This window comes from Triticum dicoccoides, chromosome 2A (genome assembly GCF_002162155.2).
Source record: "Triticum dicoccoides isolate Atlit2015 ecotype Zavitan chromosome 2A, WEW_v2.0, whole genome shotgun sequence".
Taxonomy (NCBI): Eukaryota; Viridiplantae; Streptophyta; class Magnoliopsida; order Poales; family Poaceae; genus Triticum; species Triticum dicoccoides.
Window position 1 is genome coordinate 771,370,619 of NC_041382.1, and position 19,888 is coordinate 771,390,506.

At 40.6% G+C, this 19,888-nt stretch overlaps 1 protein-coding gene across 1 annotated transcript; it reads left to right on the forward strand.

Annotated features, from left to right (window-relative positions):
* The first annotated feature begins 9,538 nt into the window (after positions 1 to 9,538).
* Positions 9,539 to 16,695, forward strand: LOC119357177 (ABC transporter E family member 2-like). Its single transcript, XM_037624162.1, has 11 exons — positions 9,539 to 9,687; positions 10,483 to 10,568; positions 10,768 to 10,865; positions 10,953 to 11,070; positions 11,172 to 11,261; positions 11,864 to 12,168; positions 12,264 to 12,459; positions 12,541 to 12,723; positions 13,141 to 13,410; positions 14,083 to 14,328; positions 16,284 to 16,695. Exons 1-11 carry the CDS (start codon positions 9,585 to 9,587, stop codon positions 16,401 to 16,403), a joined length of 1,815 nt encoding a protein of 604 aa, XP_037480059.1. The 5' UTR covers positions 9,539 to 9,584; the 3' UTR covers positions 16,404 to 16,695.
* Positions 16,696 to 19,888: the final 3,193 nt, after the last annotated feature.

Consider the following 19,888-nt stretch of genomic DNA (forward strand, 5'->3'; position numbering starts at 1 on the left):
CCAAGAGGAGGCGCGCCAGGAGGAGTCCTACTCCCTCTGGGAGTAGGACTCCCCCCCTTTCCTAGTTGGAATAGGATTCGCGGAGGGGGGAAAAGAGGAGAGAAAGGAGGAAGGGGGGTCGGCCCCCTCTCCTTGTCCTATTCGGACCAAGGGGGGGAGGGGCGCGCGGCCCATCAATGGACACCTCTCCTCTCTTCCACTAAGGCCCACTAAGGCCCATATACCTCCCGGGGGGTTCCGGTAACCTCCCGGTACTCCGGTAAAATCCCGATTTCACCCGGAACACTTCCGATATCCAAACATAGGCTTCCAATATATCAATCTTTATGTCTCGACCATTTCGAGACTCCTCATCATGTCCGTGATCACATCCGGGACTCCGAACAAACTTCGGTACATCAAAATGTATAAACTCATAATATAACTGTCATCATAACCTTAAGCGTGCGGACCCTACGGGTTCGAGAACAATGTAGACATGACCGAGACACGTCTCCGGTCAATAACCAATAGCGGAACCTGGATGCTCATATTGGCTCCTACATATTCTACGAAGATCTTTTATCGGTCAGACCGCATAACAACATACGTTGTTCCCTTTGTCATCGGTATGTTACTTGCCCGAGATTCGATCGTCGGTATCCCATACCTAGTTCAATCTCGTTACCGGCAAGTCTCTTTACTCGTTCCGTAATACATCATCCCGCAACTAACTCATTAGTTGCAATGCTTGCAAGGCTTCAGTGATGTGCATTACCGAGAGGGCCCAGAGATACCTCTCCGACAATCGGAGTGACAAATCCTAATCTCGAAATACGCCAACCCAACATGTACCTTTGGAGACACCTGTAGAGCTCCTTTATAATCACCCAGTTACGTTGTGACGTTTGGTAGCACACAAAGTGTTCCTCCGGCAAACGGGAGTTGCATAATCTCATAGTCATAGGAACATGTATAAGTTATGAAGAAAGCAATAGCAACATACTAAACGATCGGGTGCTAAGCTAATGTAATGGGTCATGTCAATCAGATCATTCAACTAATGATGTGATCCCGTTAATCAAATGACAACTCTTTGTCCATGGTTAGGAAACATAACCATCTTCGATTAACGAGCTAGTCAAGTAGAGGCATACTAGTGACACTCTGTTTGTCTATGTATTCACACATGTATTATGTTTCCGGTTAATACAATTCTAGCATGAATAATAAACTTTTATCATGATATAAGGAAATAAATAATAACTTTATTATTGCCTCTAGGGCATATTTTCTTCACACTCACATGAAACTGTATCTGCTTTAGTCTTTTGATTCATCGTATGTTATTTAGCTGCGCAAAAAAATGCAAGTTGCTAGTTAATGCATAAAATGCAGATAAGGTAAACGTGCAGAGACAAGACAAAGTAGGGAAATATCAAACATCAAGGCTAAGACAACATACCGGACCAACCCCTTCAAGACTAAGTGTCCTTGCTCTTAAAAGTATCGAGGTATTTGAGCATTTATCTCTTAAGATCATCCTCTCTTACCATGACAAGCTCTGTACAATAATCTGAATGTAGCATAAGAAATGAGAAGATTTATTATAAAATGTTGACCCAAATGCTAAGCAAAATTAAAAATAGAGAGCCACAAGTTGAGGCAGGACTGCCTTTAAATTAGATACATGATAATTATTCCCTTTGTTGGTTTCAACATAAATGCAATGAACTAAATGTAGCATATGAAACTCTACAGCCTCTTTGCTGCCCGAATCTGGTGGTCGAAGAGGCAAAAGCCAACCAACAGGCAGAGCACTTGGATGAGGAATGCAAGGAGCAGTCATGAGGCGTAGGCGACACACCTAGAGGTTCACTGCCCACGCTGCCAAGAACGAACCCTACCGCAGACTCTGCATCGTCATAACCTTCGCCGGCCGCTGGGGAGATGGAGTCATGGAGATGGAGAAGGAGAGCAGTGGAGCGCCCAGCCGGAGGCGGCGATGTGTGATTGAACACGCTACCAAGATGAAAAGGCGCACGGGCTGCCGCGATGCTGATTCGTGGTTAGGATCGGAGAGAGAGAGAGACCATGTGGCGCTACAGATCTTGGGGTGGCTCGCTCGTTCGGTTGTTTCCTCACAAGGTCTAGATGGGCTTCACGTGAGAGCAAGGGCCCAATTAACCACAGGCCTCCAATTTTGCTGCGAGAGCAGCTGCCCAGTTTAGTCACGTTAAGCGTTGCCCCCAAAGTTTAATCAGATGGCCATAAACTTTCACAAACGCAGATCCGACGGCCAAAAGTACTGATGGCCTGAGAGGGCTCGGAGAGTGCTCGGTTATAATGTATCTAAATATAGCAAAGAGTGCTTCTGTTCGTTCATCTCGCAATTTTGCAGAAATCCGCTGTACTTTTTGTGAATTAATCTGCAGTACACATTTAAGTTAAAGCGAAGCTGTTTTTTTTACCATTTCCCAGAAAACCCCTAGCTTTTCAGGTAATTAACCCACAGGTCATATTTAAGACAAAAAAATGTTTTTAAAATTATCCACGTCCTTTAAACCATAACTCTAATTTTAACATGTTATATATGAAATTTTATTAGAAAAATGTGCATAATCTGAATACAATACTCCCTCCGTCCTAAAATAAGTGACTCAACTTTGTACTAGCTTTAGTACAAAGTTAGTACAAAGTCGAGTCACTTATTTTGGGACGAAGGGAGTATTATTTTTACCTTTTAAATATTTTTAAATATTATTTTCGAAGCAAACTTATAATATATAGCGCACGGTCTGTTTTTTTTTACCTTGCACACGGTCTGTTTTTCTTTTGTACCGGTGGTGATCTAGATTGCAAAGAAACATCGATAACCACACATGCACACCTCTGAAAAATCTCGTAGGGGAAAAACAAAAGATTTCTCATCGCGCGCGCGAGAGAGAGACGCCTTATGATTGACCACATTCAAACACGTTCTGGTTTGTGTAAACATTGAGGCCACCGCCGGCGAGGGTGACAAGAAGAATAAGCCACAACACAAATGTGATGCCCTGTTAAAATAAAGGACGTCGACCTATTGTGGTTTTGAGTCATGGTTGTTGGGTTAAGAGTGTGTGTTATTTTCTCCCGTTGCAACACACGGGGCTCTTTTGCTAGCACTCCGTCTGTTCCTCTATATAAGGTGTATTTGTTTTTTTCAAAAAATCCATGATGTAATGTGTATTTCACTTCTCCTCTCATATTTTCATGTGTGCCCTTCCACCATCCAATACATGCTTTTTATAGAAAGTGGTTAGTACTCCTCGATAGGAAGGTAGTAAAAAAGACCTCTCTTCCTGACTGCATGTACTCACATTTTTCTTTCTCCAATCTCACCGACAAAATTTATTAGAGATTCAATTGCCTTTTATTAGACTAGCACATATGCCCGTACGTTGTAACGGAAGTGAAAATTAGCGTGTTCACCAGTGTGGCATGATAGCATCCAGAAGGTATCACACGGCAGGGAGACGCACATCAAGCTCTAAAAGAAATGCATATCAGTCTGGCATTAATCATGCAACAACCCTTAACACGGGTACTAATGATCAATTAATTCTTCTTAAAATCCTACCATCTACACTTAGTTAGCTTTACACCTCCTCACATTCAACTTGTAGCACACTGATTGACCTCGCTACGACACGTGTCCGACTTGTAGCAGTGGTGGTCATCCTTGTTGTGTCCATGTGGTCGGCTTTGTGACGTTGTCCATATGACTTGTTGTCTTGGCATCATTTATGTAACTGGTTTTGTAGCACAGTGATCCAACTTTCCAATAGAAAAATAATAGCGACGACTGGTGTTACAGTGGTGTGCTTCCGGATGTAGCAAGCAATTGGCTTTCCAACGTTGTGTTCTGCTTTGAGAAACATCAGCGGGCCTAAAATTATTGTGTGTGCCGTTTGCAGCAACAATGCTTGATCAAAAGTTGCATGTTGACTAACCAGGTTTTTTTTCAAAAAAGTAAAATTTAATAGCGGCAAAAACATCGAGAAATAAAAACATTCCCTTGCACATTGAGAAGGTTAACATGCCGTCCAAAAATCAAAGCTGATGGCAGGTCGTTTGCTTCCTTTTTCGTTTTTGAGTAGTTCACGAGCGAGACCCGATTGATCCCATGGAAAGAAGGCAGCAACATCTCTCGTGTTGCACACATCTCAGGGGTTGTTTTGTTAGTGCACATTAAGATTCGGTCATCACTCACCAGCTATATATACCACTCCAACCAGGTAACTTATATCTTTTGTTAGTTAGATTCAGCCATATCATACACTCCATGGGACATGCAAGCACATCCCGAGCCTACAAATCCAGCAATACTTCCCACGTTTCCGTTTAGAGCCAACATTTAATTCTTTCGTCAGGCTCTATTTCAACAATTTCATTTAATTAGAGCCAACCTTAATTCCTTCACTCCCGCACCATACCTTTCCTTGGGCTTCATGATTACTCGACAACTATCCAACATATATAAATTGGTGGATTTTTAAGGATCAAACCGACGTGGGATAAATATTCAAGCGAACCCTCTCTATCTAAAAAATGTTCGCGCTTTCTAAATTAAAAAATGGTCATGTTTCCATATTTGTACATAAATTAAAAAATATTCTTGATTTTCAAAAAATGTTCGTCTTTTTCAAAGTTGTTCAAAATGGTTTGTTCTATTTTTTCACAACTTTTACAAAATGTTCAGAATTTCAGAAAATGATCCCGTTTTCAAAGATTGTTCACAAATCTTAAAAATGTTCATGTTTCCATTTTAAGGAGTTTCAAATAATGTTACAGTTTCCAAAATTGTTTGAAAATGTGTTAAAAAACGTGTTTTCAAATTTTGTTTCAGTTTTTCAAAAATTGTTTGGAATGCTTTTGTTCTAAATTTTCACAAGTTTTCAGAATTATTATTGGAATTTCAAAAAAAAAGTTCCCCTATCCACAAATTGGTCATTTTTTAAAAAAATGTTCATGTTCCAATTTCTTTTTCGGAGTTTCAACTTTTTTTGTGTTACCAACTTTGGTTCCAAGTTTCCAAAAATCTTTGTGTTCCACATTTTGTTTTGGAATCAAAAAAAGTTCCTGTTTGAAAGAAGTGTTCAAGATTTTAAGAAAATGTTCATATTTTTTAAAAATGTTTCATTTTTAAAAATATGTTTATAAATTTGTAAAGTGTTTGCGCTTCGCAAAAAATTCTCGTATTTTTTTCAAAAATAGTTGATATCGAGATTTAAAAAATATTCGTATCTGCGCTGGTGATTGGTTCTTAGGATTTTTCACCGCTTTATAACCAATAAAGGTCGGTATGTCAACTGGTTGGAGTGTTATGTGTTTAATTAATGAGACATCTTGGGTTCGATCCCCACGAGCTCATCTTTTTTTGAGCTACAGTATATATCATCGCAGCCTATACGTTCGAGAAAATCACACACGAACTTACAAATTAACCCTAGCTTCCCATGCGGACGAAAAATAGGTAGGTCCCACCATAAAAAAATACCACGGGACAAACAATATTATGACCAAACCAAGAATACCTATTACATTTAATAGTAGGTACTAGCACATATGTGCGTTACAACGGGGGTGAAAATTAGCGTGTTCACCAGTGTGGCACGATAGCATCTAGAAGGTATCACACCGCAGGGAGACGCACATCAAGCTCTAAAAGTATCAACAAGGGTACTAAGGATCAATGAATTCTCCTTATAATCCTACCATCTATACTTAGTTAGCTTTACACCTCCACACATCCAACTTGTAGCACCCTGATTGACCTCGCTACGACACATGTCTGACTTGTAGCAGTGGCAGTCATCCTTGTTGTATCCATGTAGTCGACTTTGCTACGTTGTCTGTATGACTTGTTGTCTTGGCATCATTTGTGTAACTGGTTTTGCAGCACAGCGGTCCAACTTCCCAATAGCAAAATAATAGCGACGACTGGTGTTACATTGGTGTGCTTTCGGATATAGCAAGCAATTGGCCTTTTAACGTTGTGTTTGAGCAACATCAGCGGGCCTAAAACACCGAGAAATAAAAACATTCCCTTGCACATTGAAAAGGTTAACATTTTGTGAAAAAATCAAAGCTGAAGGCAAGTCATTTGCTTCTTTTTTCGTTTTTGAGTAGTTCACGAGTGAGACCCGATTGATCCCATGAAAAGAAGGCAGCAACATCTCTCGTGTTGCACACATCTCGGGGGTTGTTTTGTTAGTGCGCATTAACATTCAGCCATCACTCACCAGCTATATATACCACTCCAACCAGGTATTTTATATCTTCTGTTAGTTAGATTCAGCCATACCATACACTCCATGGGACATGCAAGCACATCCCAAGCCTACAATCTAGCCATACTTCCCACTTTTCCGTTTAGAGCCAACATTTTATTTTTTCGTCAGGCTCTATTCCAACAGTTTCATTTAATTAGAGCCAACCTTAATTCCTTCACTACCGCACCATACCCCTCCTTGGGCTTGATGATTATTCAACAACTATCCAGCGTATATAAACTGGTGGATTTTTAGGATCAAAGCGAGGTGTGATAAATATTCAAGCAAACCCTCCCTATCTAAAAAAATGTTCGCGCTTTTTAAATTAAAAAATGGTTTTGTTTTCGTATTTGAACATAAATTAATAAATATTCTGGATTTTCAAAAAATGTACGTGTTTCTCGAAGTTGTTCGGAATGGTTTTGTTCTATTTTTCACAACTTTTAAAAAATGTTTAGAATTTCAGAAAATGTTCCTGTTTTCAGAGATTGTTCACAAATCTTAAAAATGTTCATGTTTTCATTTTCAGGAGTTTCAAATAATGTCCCTATTTTCATTTTTTTTGAAAATGTGTTTTCCAATTTTGTTTGGGTTTTTCAAAAATTGTTTGGAGTGTTTTTTTCAAAATTTTCACAAGTTTTCAGAATTATTATTGGAATTTCAAAAAAAATGTTCCCCTATCCACAAATTGGTCAATTTTTCGAAAAATGTTCATGTTTCCATTTCTTTTCCGGAGTTTCAATTTTTTTGTGTCACCAATTTTGGTCTCAAGTTTCAAGAAATGTTTGCGTTTCCACGTTTTGTTTTGGAATTAAAAAAATGTTCCTGTTTGAAAAAAGTATTCAAGATTTTAAGAAAATGTTCATGTTTTTAAAAAATATTTCATTTTTTTAAATATGTTTACAAATTTGTAAAGTGTTTGCACTTCGCAAAAAATTCTGATATTTTTTCAAAAATAGTTGATATATCGAAATTTAAAAAATATTCGTATCTGCGCTGGCGATTGGTTCTTAGCAGTTTTCACTGCTTTATAACCACTAAAGATTGGTAGGTCAACTGATTGGATTCTTATGTTTGTAACAAAGACATCCTAGGTTCGATCCCCACAAGTACATCTTTTTCTGAGCTACATTACCTTCATGGGCCGGCCCATAAGTTCGAGAAAATCAGAGACGAACGTACAAATTAACCCCAGCGTCCCATGACGGACGAAAATTAGGAAAAAAATACCATGGGACAAACAATATTATGACCAAACCAAGGGGTCGCGCTATTCGTCACCCTGGGTGATGAATAGCCCCCTCTCTATTTTGATATCAATGCATCGTATTTTTACGTTTCGTAATTTTTTTCTTATTTCATATATAAAAAGAGAACGTAAGAAAATATGTACTCGCCGTAAAAATATATTTTATGTTACGTAAAATTACGAATGCAAAAACATAGTGTAAAACATACATAAAATGTGATTTTTTCTGGTTTATAACCTATATTTTTAATTTTTTACATCAACTTTTACATATTGAATCAATATGCATGTACAACAACAACAAAGCCTTTAGTCCCAAACAAGTTGGGGTAGGCTAGAGGTGAAACCCATAAAATCTCGCAACCAACTCATGGCTCTGGCACATGGATAGCAAACTTCCACGCACCCCTGTCCATAGCTAGCTCTTTCTCGGTACTCCAATCCTTCAGGTCTCTCTTAACGGACTCCTCCCATGTCAAAATCGGTCGACCCCGCCCTCTCTTGACATTCTCCGCACGCTTTAGCCGTCCGCTATGCACTGGAGCTTCTGGAGGCCTGCGCTGAATATGCCCAAACCATCTCAAATGATGTTGGACAAGCTTCTCCTCAATTGGTGCTACCCCAACTCTATCTCGTATATCATCATTCCGGACTCGATCCTTCCTCGTGTGGCCACACATCCATCTCAACATACGCATCTCCGCCACACCTAACTGTTGAACATGTCGCCTTTTAGTCGGCCAACACTCCGCGCCATACAACATTGCGGGTCGAACCGCCGTCCTGTAGAACTTGCCTTTTAGCTTTTGTGGCACTCTCTTGTCACAGAGAATGCCAGAAGCTTGGCGCCACTTCATCCATCCGGCTTTGATTCGATGGTTCACATCTTCATCAATACCCCCATCCTCCTGCAACATTGACCCCAAATACCGAAATGTGTCCTTCCGAGGTACCACCTGGCCGAATCAATATGCATGTAACTATTTATATTCTAAACGTAATTTATTTATAAAACGATCGTAAGATTACCTCGGATGAAGAATAACTTATTTTGTACCCCGAGTGATGAATAGTAACACTACCAAACCAAGAATATCTATTCCCTTTAATAGTAGGTATATATATATATCAAAGACGAACGTACAAATTAACCCCAGCATCCCATGACGGACGAAAATTAGGAAAAAATTACCATGGGACAAACAATATTATGACCAAACGAAGAATATCTATTCTCTTTAATAGTAGGTATAGATATAGATATAGATATAGATAGGTATAGATTCTTGGTTATTTAGTTGTCTCTAATTAAGTTGCTAAGTACATAATTAGTCGAGGGTATTTTTGTCCAAAACTCATGCCAATTCTATGCATATGTCACCGCGCGCAAAAAAATACATCTTGCATGTAAAAGCATCCACATAATCAAAAGAAAAATAATATGAATCAACCTGTAGTTGGATGGTTAGAAGGACAGTGGTATGCCCAGCCCATTAAAATTCAAATTCCAAACTTGACATTGATACTCGCATTTTGCTAGATTTATTTCACGTCTTTCTGCGATGTGCGTTTAATGGGAGAAGTTGTCGCCATCGACTCCCGAAAGAGTCTGTGATGATTTTGTTAATTTTCAGAAGATGTGCCGGCACAGTCTATCGAAGGTGCTCACAGAGATAGAGTGTGCGTGAGTCCGATCATAGGAGTGAATGTATATGCGCACGTTTAAGCGTCTGCGTCTTCACTGTGTTATAAATAAAAAGGAAAAAAATTGTCAGAAAAAAGGAAAAAAACAGGAAAAGCAGAAAAAAGAGAGAAGGAAAGCAACTCGTATCCTATCCGTCCGACCGGCCCGAGTCGAGTCGGTTCGCAGCAAACAGCAGCAGAGCCCACCTGCAGCCTCGGGTTTCACTAAAAAATGACCTGCAGGCAGCCTCGGGTCGGTTCGAGCAGCCGACACCTGCCACTCGCGCCGCCGCCGCCGCTAGGGCTTCCTCCCTCCACGCCGCCCGCGATCGCCGCCGCCGCCGCCGCCAGCGGGGGAGATGGCGGACCGGCTGACGCGGATCGCGATCGTCAACGAAGACCGCTGCAAGCCCAAGAAGTGCCGCCAGGAGTGCAAGAAGAGCTGCCCCGTCGTCAAGACCGGTAACGCCGAATTCCCCCTCTCCTCTCCTCCTCTTCCCCCCACTCGGCGGGCCGCCGGCCGGACGGGAGACGCGAGGTCGTTTGGTCGACTAGATCCCCAGGTTGATTCGGCTGCTTTTCGAGTCCGTGCGTGCGTGGTGTTTTGATCTGGCGCCTCTGGCCGAATTGCTCGCGAGATCTGGCTGCTGGGCACTCAAGGTGCCCCCTTGATTTCTCCAGCCAGCACCACTACCAGTGTCGCTCCTGCTACGGGCTCTTTTACTAATCTTGTTCTCGTGCATGCGAGCATGCGACCAATTTAAGTGCTCTCTCCGCCTCTTGAAAAGAATTGAGGCTGTGCTTTTGAGTTTTGACAAATTAGGTCCGGTCAGTGGTAAAGTCGAAAGCTTTGACTACATCTTCTAAAATATCTGGGTTAAACATGCTTGAAGAAGGCCATGTGTAAAAAATTGCCTATTTTCACAACATCTAACTTGAATTGGTGGTGAAGGAAAGGTTGTGTTTCGGGGACCATGTTCATGCCCAGAGCAAATTTTATACGACCGGCTCCCCGGTTGATTGACAATTTGACTATACGTATTGTAGCCTGTGAAGGACATATTGCATCTGGCGCGCAGGTTTGTAGCGTATCACTTATTTTGTTTGTGGGCAATAGCTCTACACTCGACTTGGTGTGGCGTTTGTAATATATCCTGATGCATGCTTATTCTGATTGTATACATTTTCGGCTTTGAGACCATGGCCTATTCTGATTGAACTGGATTACGACAATTTGCTGGTTAATTTGTTGCACAGGGAAGTTGTGCATTGAAGTTGGTCCGGCGTCCAAGGTTTCCTTCATCTCTGAAGAGCTGTGCATTGGTTGTGGTATTTGTGTCAAGGTATATGTCTATACGCATATGCTGACAGCTTCCAACACAGCTACTCCCTTCGTAAACTAATATAAGAGCTTTTAGATCACTAAAGTAGTAATCTAAATGCTCTTATATTAGTTTACAGAGGGAGTACTAAATTGCATGGTCTTTGTATGCGCTCTACTATTTGGTTTTCTCATTTCTCTGTAATTAATTCTTGCTGCAGAAATGCCCATTTGATGCCATCGAGATCATCAACCTCCCAAAAGATCTGGAAAAGGATACCACCCATCGCTATGGGCCAAATACATTCAAATTGCACAGGTAAGTTTTGTTTGATCAAGACTTCTCGATTTGTATCAAGTTGTGTGTTATTTGTCATTTGTGCAATTACTAATTTTGCACTTGCAGGCTGCCTGTACCAAGGCCTGGTCAAGTTTTGGGACTTGTTGGAACCAATGGAATTGGAAAGTCCACAGCGCTTAAAGTCTTAGCTGGCAAGCTGAAACCAAATTTGGGACGATTCAAAGTATATATCCCATACCTCCTGCACAAAAAGTTTCTTCCGTATTCAGTGAACTGCTCAAGATAGTGTTATTTAGCTCTGCACTTCTCCTTTTTTTTTTGCAGAATCCACCTGATTGGCAGGAGATCCTTACATACTTCCGTGGCTCTGAACTTCAGAATTATTTTACACGTTTATTGGAGGATAACCTGAAGGTACTGTATTGCCACAGTTTTTTATTCACTGTGTTCGTAATTCAGGCAGGGTCTGTTACTATTTAGTTTCTAACAAGAAGCTTGTGATAACCTTTTCATTTGCCGTGTTATTTTTCTGTTCTGTTTTATCATATGTGAAAATAGGCATGCAGGCTAGTAGCAATATTCTCTCCCACTTATGCATTCAACGATATGCTTGTAGTAGATAGTCTAATGTACCTAGAGCAGGCATATAGTACCGCACTTATGGTAAACATTCAACTTCTTTTGTCCTTCAAATAGTAATATGCAATGATCATTTTAGTAAAACCATGGCTACGGCGATTCTTGTATTAATGCTTCTAATGTGGATGCCTTGAGATAACACGTTACTATGTGAAGTGTTGCAAACTTGCAAAATTAAGCATATACGTAATAGCATACTCTATATCTTATGGTTTAGTCTTCCTGATATTATTTAGTCATGCATTTGTTACCATGCCCTCTGTTACTGTCTGACATACAAATACCTGCTCTTTCATATTTCTAATAGACTGTTGTACTACTGTATGTTTTTTTTAACAGTAGAATACTTCTGATGATTCCTTGCACTCTCTCTGCAGGCAATCATTAAGCCTCAGTATGTTGACCACATTCCAAAAGCTGTCCATGGAAATGTCGGGCAAGTACTTGAGCTGAAAGATGAGAGGGATATGAAAGCTGAGCTGTGCGTTGACCTTGAATTGAACCAAGTTATTGACCGAAATGTGGGAGATCTTTCTGGCGGTGAGCTCCAGAGATTTGCAATAGCAGTTGTTGCTGTGCAAAGTGCAGAAATTTACATGTTTGATGAACCATCAAGTTATCTTGATGTTAAGCAGAGACTGAAGGCTGCACAAGTCATTAGGTCCTTGCTGAGATCGAACAGGTAATCTGTATTTGTTTTCATGGATATATTTTGAATCTTTTGACTAATAAAATCTTTGAAAATTTTACTGACAAGTACTCTGATTTTGTTTCCAGCTACGTCATTGTTGTGGAACATGACTTGAGCGTCTTAGATTACTTGTCCGACTTCATTTGCTGCTTATATGGAAAGCCAGGAGCTTATGGTGTAGTTACACTGCCATTTTCAGTCCGAGAAGGTATCAATATTTTCCTGGCTGGATTTGTTCCAACTGAAAATCTTCGGTTCCGAGATGAATCTCTTACATTTAAGGTAAGGCAAGATACGCAGATGGTATTTCAGATCCTTGTTCCATGATGAAAATATGTTCTGATGTTTATATTGCCCTCTTAGATTGTGGATACACAAGACAACGCGGAGGAGATTGAAACATACCAACGATACAAGTACCCTACCATGAGCAAAACCCTAGCAGACTTCAAGCTCACTGTCATGGAAGGTGAATTCACTGATTCTCAGATTGTTGTGATGCTTGGTGAGAACGGGACAGGGAAAACTACATTCATCAGAATGCTGGTACATCTCTCCACCCGTTACTTCTCCCCTATCTTCTCTCTATATATAGTGTACTTTGCGCTCTTGATCTTGCAAGGCACTGCTATATTTGTGTAAATAGCGTTATGACTAAAATGATACAAATGGAAGCTTTGTGCTCTAGACCTATAATGCTGTAAGTTCTTTGATAATGTGATAACTCCAGTCTTACGTATTACGATCAACCATTTCATGGTCAGAATTTTCAGAAGCAATGATATCTTGTTTTTCTTATCCACTTCTTAAATTTATAGCAACCATTCAATTCCTGAGAACTGTTCTCAAGTCAAAACTGTTACCAGATAGCTACTCTTCTATACAAGAAGTTTGTAATCTAATTTGCATTTAAATTGATGAAGCCCTTGGTTCTTATGTTCATTGTCTTTTATGATCGAACAGGCTGGGCACTTGAAGCCAGATACAGTGGATGGAGTTGAGATCGAAATTCCTGAATTTAATGTGTCCTACAAGCCCCAAAAGATTAGCCCAAAATTCCCGGGCTCAGTGAGGCAACTGCTTCATAAGAAAATACGCGATTCATATACTCATCCTCAGTTTATATCCGATGTAATGAAGCCACTACAAATTGAGCAGCTCATGGATCAGGAGGTGCTGAATTTATCAGGTGGAGAACTCCAAAGGGTGGCTCTATGTCTTTGCCTTGGACAGGTATCTCCTTGTATCTGAAGTTCTGAACTGTTGCTTAGTATTCTTGGTTTAGCAGGACACCATAGTTCATGTTTGACCACCTCATCTGTATTGACAACAGTATCTTGCATGAGATATAACCCCCACATGCAAATGAAGAGCATTTTGTTAACAGCAATTCAAGAGCATTTTTTAAAACCAAACCAAGAGCATTAGATAAAGCACAAAATGTGTTTGAAAAGATGTCATTCCTACTTCACATGGTCCGAGAGATACCAGCAGTGAGAAGGTAAAGAATTAGAGAAACATGGAAGGTGGACTTGGTGACATTGAAGTCATATTGTTGTATGAATTTGTGCCAAGATAAAAAAAATGGCTGTAACGGCTGTATTAATTGTTGACATGGATATAACTTCAGACCAGTTTATTGTAGATGCTATAAGAGATAATTTCATTTGCAACATGCCAAGTGATTCATGTTCAGTTGCTGGTTACTATTTCTTCAATGTTTGCTGAAAGAGATTTTGTACGACAGCATAATATGGATGAGACTCAGCTAGCACAACAGATGTGGGATACAAGAATATGAGTACCGTCATCAGCGTGTGTGGATAACTAACTAACTAACTAACTAACTAACTAACTAACTAACTAACTAACTAACTAACTAACTTGTGTTTATGTACTTTTCAGCCTGCAGAAATCTACCTTATTGATGAGCCGAGTGCGTACCTCGATTCGGAGCAGCGCATTGTCGCCTCGAAGGTGATCAAGAGGTTCATCCTCCATGCCAAGAAGACGGCGTTCATCGTCGAGCACGACTTCATCATGGCAGCCTACCTTGCGGACAAGGTGGTGGTCTACGAAGGGCGCCCCTCCGTCGAGTGCACTGCCTGCACGCCGCAATCCCTGGTGTCTGGGATGAACAGGTTCCTATCGGTAAGTGCATAAGCAACATCCATCCATCTAGGGAAGCAGAAAGCTAGGGCAATCGACGAGCTTTCCTGGTCAGTTAAATTGATGGGCACAAAAGCAAAATACCCTTCAACAACTTGGTCTGAGTAACCTCCCCTTCTATCACAATTAGAGTGTCATCTTCACATTGTAGCACAGGGCAGGGTGTCGAAGCCTGCAACACATCCAACCACCACAATGAAGAGCAGGGGGGAAGGTCTCCCTGCCTTAAATCACCTTTTAAGGTCGATCCGGTCTTCTGGTATTCCTTTGAATAGAATTGATGACTTGGCCGTGGTTAAGAGTGCTTCCATCCATCCAATCCGGTGATCATTAAACCCTCTGGTCCTTGGAACAGAGAACAGTGCGTCCCAGGAGGCAGTGTCAAAAGCCTTTCTTTTTTTCCTTTTTCTGCAGGTTTGGACCAAATCCATTGCATATAAGAAATTATCTGCAATGCGTCGCGCCTTGTCAAATCCTGGCTGGTCGTTGTTAACGAGCAAAGTAATCTATTAATTCTAAAACTTTAGTAATCCATTTAACTCAACAATTGAGCAACGAGATCGGTCAGACGGTACCAGGAGAGTTGCCATTGTCTCTCTTCCTAAGCAATATCATTAAAGATCTACTATTTCTCTCCAGTTGCAGCTTCCCAGAATGGAACTGATTGGAGAAAGCAATTATGTCATCTTTAATGGCTTGCAAAGTCTTTGTAGAAAGCTGAGCCGAAACCATCCGGTCCTGGACTTTTATCCCTCGGCACATCTCTTATAGCTCTGATAATCTCGTCTGAAAACGCAGTAGTCATAGAAGACAAGCCAATCTGATCTGAATATAGCTGAACCATGTCAATGCCAAAGTAAGTGTTGGATCGGGTTTCCATCAGTTCTTTGTAGAATTTAGTCAGGACATCTTGTTTTGCCGAATGGGAAAAGCGGGGGCACCCCATCGACAGTACAGATTTAAAACATGTATCTTCCTGCTCTGCTTTGCTGCCATGGCAACCGAATGGAGAAGTGACTGAATTTTGAGCTTCATAGTTATGAAATGAAATTCAAGCTGACACCTGTGTTTGTTGCACTGACACAAGTAACGCTAAATCCGGAGTTCTCTTACCCGTGCTTTACCCCAGTCCTTCGGTTTGGAACCAAGCATGTACGTGTCGCGTGGAGGTGCCCTTCTTGGCTCATCTTCATGTCTGTCAATATGCTAATAAGAAAATCGATTATGAGGAAAGTTTCAGTTACATATATGCAAGATTGTATAAAATATGTTGCATAATACCCAGAAACCTGTTCAGCTAGTTAACTAACACTAACCAGTGAACTGTGAGCAAATGAAGCACGGGTGCGCAGTGTGGTAATTGCTTTAATGTTTCATGTCAAGTTGGCAAAGCCCATTGAACAGGGGTGCACACCTGACAATGGGTAGTGCTGAAAATTACCAATGTGGTAACTACTTCAATGGGCTTTGCTTTAATGTCGTTCTTGTCAAGTTGCACTTTGGTAAAATTTTCAGCTATTAGCTTAAATGTTTTTACTATGTAAACTAAATAACTAATTTCAAGGTTGAGTCTTGTTTGCAGTTCAGTGTGATTGCGATAATGGCAAATTGAATTGGAAGAAACAGCATTAATACTTAGTTGGATATGCCCATAAACTGAATGGGCAGAGTCATAATTCAGTATGATGCATTTATGGACTGCGGCATGCGACATCTCCTAGCCGCTATCTCTTGTGCTTGATTGCCAATTTTTTGTGCAAAATATGAAAGAAATGTGTATCTATCTACTATTTTGTGTAGTTGGAATCGAAACCCTCTAAGATGTATAAGCAGTTATATCCCTCTCCCAGCATCATTTGATTTGAGCAGCACGTAGAGTTTTGCATCTGTAGTTTTCAGCGCTAATTTCTGTTGTTTTGTTCCTTCTGGTTTGGCAGCACCTTGACATCACGTTTCGGAGGGACCCGACCAACTACAGGCCTCGGATCAACAAGATGGACTCAACCAAGGACCGGGAGCAGAAGGCCGCGGGGTCCTACTACTACCTCGATGACTGACTGATTGGCACACCGCCCCTCCCGAGAGAATTCAGTTTGACTGATCTTGTTTTTAGGTGAATTGAATTATGCTCGGATAGACAGACAGACAGACCTGGGTTTGTCCCCGTTTTTGTCCTGGGTTTTATACTGACGTTGGAGAGATTTGGCAGATGAGACAGCAAACTGCACCTGCTCTGTCCCAGGTCAAAAGCAACTCTGTTATCTTGGTTACTTAATTAGCAGCTACTAATTGAATTAGCATACATGCAAAGCCAGACCTGATCTGAATCTGATGGTTATGTTTCTGCTCTTTCTCGTGTCGCTGGGTTTTTCTAATTATGTTCAGGCTGCCATATGAAAAATCTATGCACTTGCATTTTTCTTTTGAAAAAGCTACCGGTTTAAACTGCAGAAATTATGTATGGAAAGGTCGCACACGACTATCAGTGCATACTCATGCACAGCAATGCAATTTATTTTAACATGAACCGCATGAGTCTTAAGTGCCAACGGAGCTTCGAGCTGTTGGGAGCTTGTTTTGAAAATTCAAATTTTCACTGTGTAAAAAGTTCTGATTTCTTTTGTGAACACATACACATGTATACTATGTATGTGTAAAATTTCACAATGTTATACTTTCACACATGGTGTACAGAAAAAAGAGAAATATGTATTTTCAAAATGGGCCCTTCATTTTTGTTGTTTGGCCGGAACTTTTTTGTACAGCCCATGAATCACAATATTTTTAAACAAAATTTCACACGCTCATGCGGAACACATAAGTTTCCATGGAACTTTTTTGGATTGTTTTGAACCTTACGAAAATGCCTTTTGATTTTTTTAGTTGGGAGACAAGCAAAAATGAAGGGAATGAGACAACCTCTACAAGTGCTCATAGGTAAGATGAGCAAAGAGAGAAGAGAGTGAGAAAAAAAAACACTAATCTAAGAGCCAACCCTGTTTATTTATTTGTGCGAGAAAGCCAACCCTATTTCTCCTCTCCTCATTTCCACTGGCCAGCCAGAATCTCCACCACTGACGCATGCCTTGAACACCTTACCAAATTTTCTGCAACATCATCTGTGTTGCAGAAGTCCTTCTGCAACAACATTCATGTTGCAAAAAGTCGAGACAAAAAAAAAATTCTGCAACAACATTCATGTTGCAAAAAAGTTAAGACGAAATAATAATAATAATACAACAGAACCTCTGCTGCAAATGTTTCTCCAATATGAGGTCTCTTGCAAAGGGTTCTGCAACACCACATTTGTTGCAATGGTGAGAAAAGGGCTGGGCAGCTGCATGGCTCTAGATCAAAAGGCTATCGAGGCAGTGAATCTTTTAGAAAGATTTATCTGGTGCCCGGAAAACATTGGTAACAATGAAAAAAATCATAAACTTTGTTTAGAATATGAAGGGTGACACGTCGATGTTGGATCCAACTGGCTTCCATCAGCGGCATCATACTAATGTCCTACGGACCCCCCAAGATTAAAAAATTCCTGAAGAAATTTTTATTAGGTGGTAAGATTAAAGTTGAACGGTGGTAGGCGTCTGTTTGTGTGAGCCAGAGTTATTTCTCTAGCTACATCTACATTATGGTTTTGAGAATCAAACTGAGACATGAAGGAGTAATAGCCGTGGGGTTCACGTGTTTGAGAAGCAGATAGGGTGACAACTCACCCAAATCGTGTCTGCCTGATCAAACGGCTGCGTGTGGCGCGAGCGAGTTATCAGTCGAATGATACCAAAAGTTTTCCCAACAATAATGTTAAATCAAGCAAAGCAAACTAAAGAAAATTGTAGGTTTATTGATCGGCATGCATCTACATGTCTGACAACATGGTAGGTACATGAGCACAAGCTGCACAACCCTTGATGCAAACCAAGTATGAGTTTAACATGAATATACGAACACGGAATACCGGCCATCTTTGAGTACAAAAACTGATTGTCTTATCTGTCCTATCATCTCGCAGGCTGGAACAGTTCATCTTCGGCAAAACCGCCAAGACACAGGGCGCCTGCTTCTACGCCCACAAATCCATCATCCGTCTGAAATCCACTCTCTCCATCTCATTATGTAAGACGTTTTTTGACACTAAAAACGTCCTATATTATGGGACGGAGGGAGTAAATTCTAAGAGTCTCTCTCCCGGTCTTGGTCATGAGGTCGCCTCCAGAAGCTAAAGGTATTGTCTGATTGCCTAGTTGATTGATATTCCCTTTAAACCATATAAATGCAAGTATGTTTAATCATGGTTATATTTTTTAAATTTAGAACCTATTATAATTACGAGCTCCCGAGATGGCTCTGGCCATTCCGAAGTGTTTATCATGGTAAATGGCTTATTGTCAATAATATAGTCAACTTTTTCTTCTTACTTGAATTGTCAACTCAACTAGTTAGTTGACCAACTTAAGATGCATGTGTTATAATTATATAGTATAAGCATCCATATGAAAAAATCGATTTAATCACATTTGCCCTCACCAACATCATTCTGCCATCGCCCTCCTCCTTCACCATGAAATCAAACTGGTGACTTGATGGAAGTAACTGAAATTGGACATAAGATTCCACCAACAACAATGTATAATAAAGCAAAATAAATTAAAGGCAATGGTAGATGTACCGTTCATCATGCCTCTGCATGTAGAAGACGCATTAGGTAGGGAGTGGACCCCTTGCTGTATTACATTTTCACGATTTTTGCCTAGTTATTCTACTATGACAAAAAACGAGCTAGTGGCATGACCCACGGGAGCCTGTTTCATGAATAAAACTTGCAACAAACAAGATCAAAAGTAGATAACCAATCTAAAATTGATGCCAACAAATTTCTTACTAATAGTTTGACAACAACATATTTTATTAATTAATGATATGACAAGATTACACTGTAGAATCTGATGGCAAGTACAATGGATGCCATTTAAAGAAGGAAACATACACATATATAAGAAATAAAAAAAAAATCCATACTAGCTCATGGAGTCCAAGAAAGGAACATGCTGGCACTATGAATCGAACTCAATGAATCAATGAAAGCAAATGACGCTGAAGATGGATCACCCTGTATATTGCATAGACTAGGCGGTAGGTAGAAAAGTGCAACCCTTGATGCACTCAAAGTATGTGCTTAACGACGGCGAGAAAAATATCCTTGTCTTGACTCTTGAATAAGACAACATGCAATTTCTGGTCATAGCGACAGTGTGCCCGTTGTATGCATTGAGCACCTCGAAGAGGTAGCTACCATGGAGGGGATCATTATCATGGGTCATGGGGGCATCAAAAGCATCATCAGGCAATGGATCCACCATCGAAGGAGGCAACGGTACCATAGAGAGAGGATCAACCATCTGCACATTGTCAGGCACTTGTACCGCAGAAGAGGAGTTCGCCCCATCAGCTGAGGTGGCTGCACCAAAGTGATGATCATTCATTGAGATTACCTCGGTCGTTGGCACCACATGAATGGATTCAATGGGTGCAAGAG